Source organism: Gavialis gangeticus, unplaced genomic scaffold (genome assembly GCF_001723915.1).
Source record: "Gavialis gangeticus isolate Ggan-Ray unplaced genomic scaffold, GavGan_comp1, whole genome shotgun sequence".
NCBI lineage: Eukaryota > Metazoa > Chordata > Crocodylia > Gavialidae > Gavialis > Gavialis gangeticus.
The window spans coordinates 47,024,512-47,027,793 of NW_017729027.1; the positions used below are offsets into that span (position 1 = coordinate 47,024,512).

Consider the following 3,282-nt stretch of genomic DNA (forward strand, 5'->3'; position numbering starts at 1 on the left):
TTCCTGCTGAGAACTTCTCACTAAGAATTCAGAAGAAGTATAGAATAATTCTAGCTAGCCATATCACTTTTTGATGGGGAAGGAGGCTAGAAAACACAATAATAGCTGTCATTATATTGCCTCTTTTTCAGGCTACAAGAGGTCGTGCTGCTTCTGATACCAGGACATAAAGAGATTAGCAAAAGAACTGTTGTTTCATGCTAAGTAAAAATAAATAAATAATAATTAAAAAAAAACCTCTCAGTGTCTTGTCACAGAGACCACCCTAACAAATTATCAGATGAGGCACATTACAGTGATAACAAAATCACTGTGCTTTACCAAGCAATCTTAGAGAACACTTAGGCTGCCTATACACATATTCGGGGGTGGGTGGGGTTTTTTTAATTAAAAAAATGGCTCCCAGAGAGCTGCTCTAACTAAAATGCCTCATTGTCACATGTATTAAGCTCCCATGCATTAAAAATGGCCACAGATTGCTTTACCTAAACCTCATTTGATGAAGTTTAAAGTGCCCCTGCAGCCATTTTTAAATGCGCAGGAGAGTATACATGTGAGGGTGAGGCCACATTGGAGCATTCTGTGAGAATGTGGAGCAGTACATGTATAGGCAGTCTTTGATTTCATACCAAATGAAAATTATTTTATTGCTTTCCAGAAACAAATGAAGATGGGATGAGCAATAAACCAATTTCTGAAGCAGCAGACCCTACACAAATCTTAAAATGCAAGTTGTCAAGTATGGTCAAGCACCTTTAGACATAGGCATTCAGTTTGGTCGGAATATAACCACAAATCTTAACTTTGTTTACATTAAATGCTTTTTTATTTTAAAAACCTACTGTATTCATCCACAAAGTGTCAGCATGTGTTTTCTCTTCACTTGTCCATCATATTGAGTGGCACAATAAGGAAAGTAAGGGAATAGGATCAGTGTGGACAAGCGTAATGAAACTGTCTCCAGGAGCAAAAGAAGTTGAAGCTACGATTGGAGTAAAGAATCTGCTCAGGTATTTCATAATAAGTTCTTTATAATAAAAGTGGTAGCTCCTGTCATACTAATCTAAGGTGCCAAACCTTTCACTCCTTCTTCAGTGCGGGAAATTACTGCGCAGTGCTTTACCTAGGTCAGAGGATGAGTTTCTGTCAGAATCGAGATGGTTTCCCTGGCTAGTCAACCCACCTTCCCTGCCCCAACCTCAATGGCTGTGTTCAATGGGAGGGAAGGGCTGAATCTTCATAGATATGTCCCATACTTCTCTCAGCTTCACACATAAAACCTTGCTGAAATAGGAAGAAATGCAAGCAGAGATCCCAAAGGGACAAGATGTCATGCACAAATCAGAAAATGTTCTACTTTTGGTATTCCAGTAGCTCAGTTTTAGTCCATTTATCTTGTACCTTTATTGATGAGATTTGAAGATTATACAAGAATCACACAATCAGCCAGAAGCTACTTATATGTGCTTTCACCAAATTCAGTGTTCCTCTTTGTAGCCTTATAATCAGAGTTTTCTTGCTTCAGCTGTACAAGATTCTAGCATATATCTACAGCCACGTGGTTGCATACAAATACACACGTTCTTCAGACAACTGTTCTGCTGCTTCAAATACTGGAGCCAGATAAAGCTGCACAAACTGCAATCAAAGCAGGACTATGGGCATTGAACAAATGGATACAAAAACAGACCTCCAATAAGAGGTCAGGGCACATGTAGGACAAGTATATAGAAAGGTAACAGAGAAACATGGCTGTCCAGTGACCTTATGCAGCAACAGCTACTCATGACAGCATGTTTACTGCATTAAATCTGTATAACATGCATTAAAAGCCATATTGTAGCCTGCCCATAGGCTCAGATCATGGACTTCCTTGCTTTGTGGTGTGCATCTTGTTAGAGATGGAAAGCCAGGACTAAGACGCAATTAGCAGGCAGTGAAAACAAAGCCCTCAATGTACTACTTATTATGTGTAGTGTTCAAGTATATATAAGACCTGCAGGACTAGATGCATGGCATAGGACACTTACTTCTCTGGTGCTCTCTTTATGAACATAAATCCATTTTTCACGATAAAAACCTAAAACAAAATCAAATTCAAATAACTGTTTTAACTTTCATCAATTGACTATATTTATTAAAGACAAAGTTAAGCAAATGATCACTCCTGATAAAATTTAACTTGTTAAATTCTTATCTGCATCAAAGAAGTTTTGATTGAAGCCAGCTAACAAAGGCTTGAAACAGGGGGAGGAGGCTGGGGGTAAACTTTTCTTTACAAATGCTTATGTGAATTATCTAGTAGACTCAATAACAACAAAAAAACAAAAAACAAAAAACAAAAAAAAAAAAAAACATTTTTAGCTTGAGAAATCAAATTTTCAGAAGCAAGGGAATACCAATTTTAGGGCTCCTGGTACAATCCAAATTGCATCCCTGTATGCATGCATCATTGCCACCTTCCCTACAGGGCTCCCACCTCATTCAGTTCATATGCTCTGCAGGTATAGGAAGACTCTAGGTCTTCATGTGCATTTATACACATACCTTTTTGTCCCATGACACACCAGAGATCTGCTGCTTTGGAGCAAACTCGAATAATTAAGTCTGCTCTGCACAGTAGCTGATGTGAACTGCACTGTCCCACATGAAGTTATATAAGCAGCAAAATGAGCATCAGCGGGTGGAAAATGGTGGCAGTACACTTTTGAACTAAAGTGCCTCCAATGTGTTTTAGTTCAAACGCCACCACCGCCATTTTCTCAGTACTGATGTGCATTTTGCTGCTTATACAACTGTAACTGCCACAGCGCCGGATGCTTTTCAAAGTGCCGGCTGCTGTGGTGCATGCATGTGTACAAATGCCCCTTGTTTTCTGCTGTGCTGTCCCCTCAACCAGGAGCTTTCTATATCTCCCTAGTGTTCAGTGTTCTTCCTCTGTTCCTAAAGGGTTCTAAGCAATAGTATCCTCCACCTGTAGGCCTACTCTATGCTCTCCAGATCCATTTTATCCCTGACTAGCCAACATATTCAGCCTTTTATATTTTTTTCTTGTTTTTAAAAGGGGGACAGATTGAGGCCCGCACAGTGAGGGAGGGAGTGGGGCTGGGGCAGGTGCTGCATAGGCAGAGGGGAAAAAAAATATTTGAGAGAGGGGTGAGTGCTTGCTTCCTCCCCTCCCGCACTCTAGCAGGTAAGTCCGTGGGGAAAGGGGCAAGGGGAGGGGACAGGAAGGGTGGTCGTTCCTCAAGGGAACGATCCTATGGGTGCAGAAGGAGACAA

At 40.5% G+C, this 3,282-nt stretch overlaps 1 protein-coding gene across 3 annotated transcripts in view; it reads right to left on the reverse strand.

Annotated features, from left to right (window-relative positions):
- The window catches only part of FBXO25 (F-box protein 25), a 79,455-nt gene that overhangs the window by 53,383 nt on the left and 22,790 nt on the right, over nt 1–3,282 (reverse strand). For all 3 annotated transcript variants that reach the window (XM_019520625.1, XM_019520623.1, XM_019520624.1), the window contains exon 4: nt 2,031–2,080. In XM_019520625.1, the coding sequence (XP_019376170.1) occupies nt 2,031–2,080 (50 nt within the window). The remainder of the gene's footprint in view (nt 1–2,030; nt 2,081–3,282) is intronic.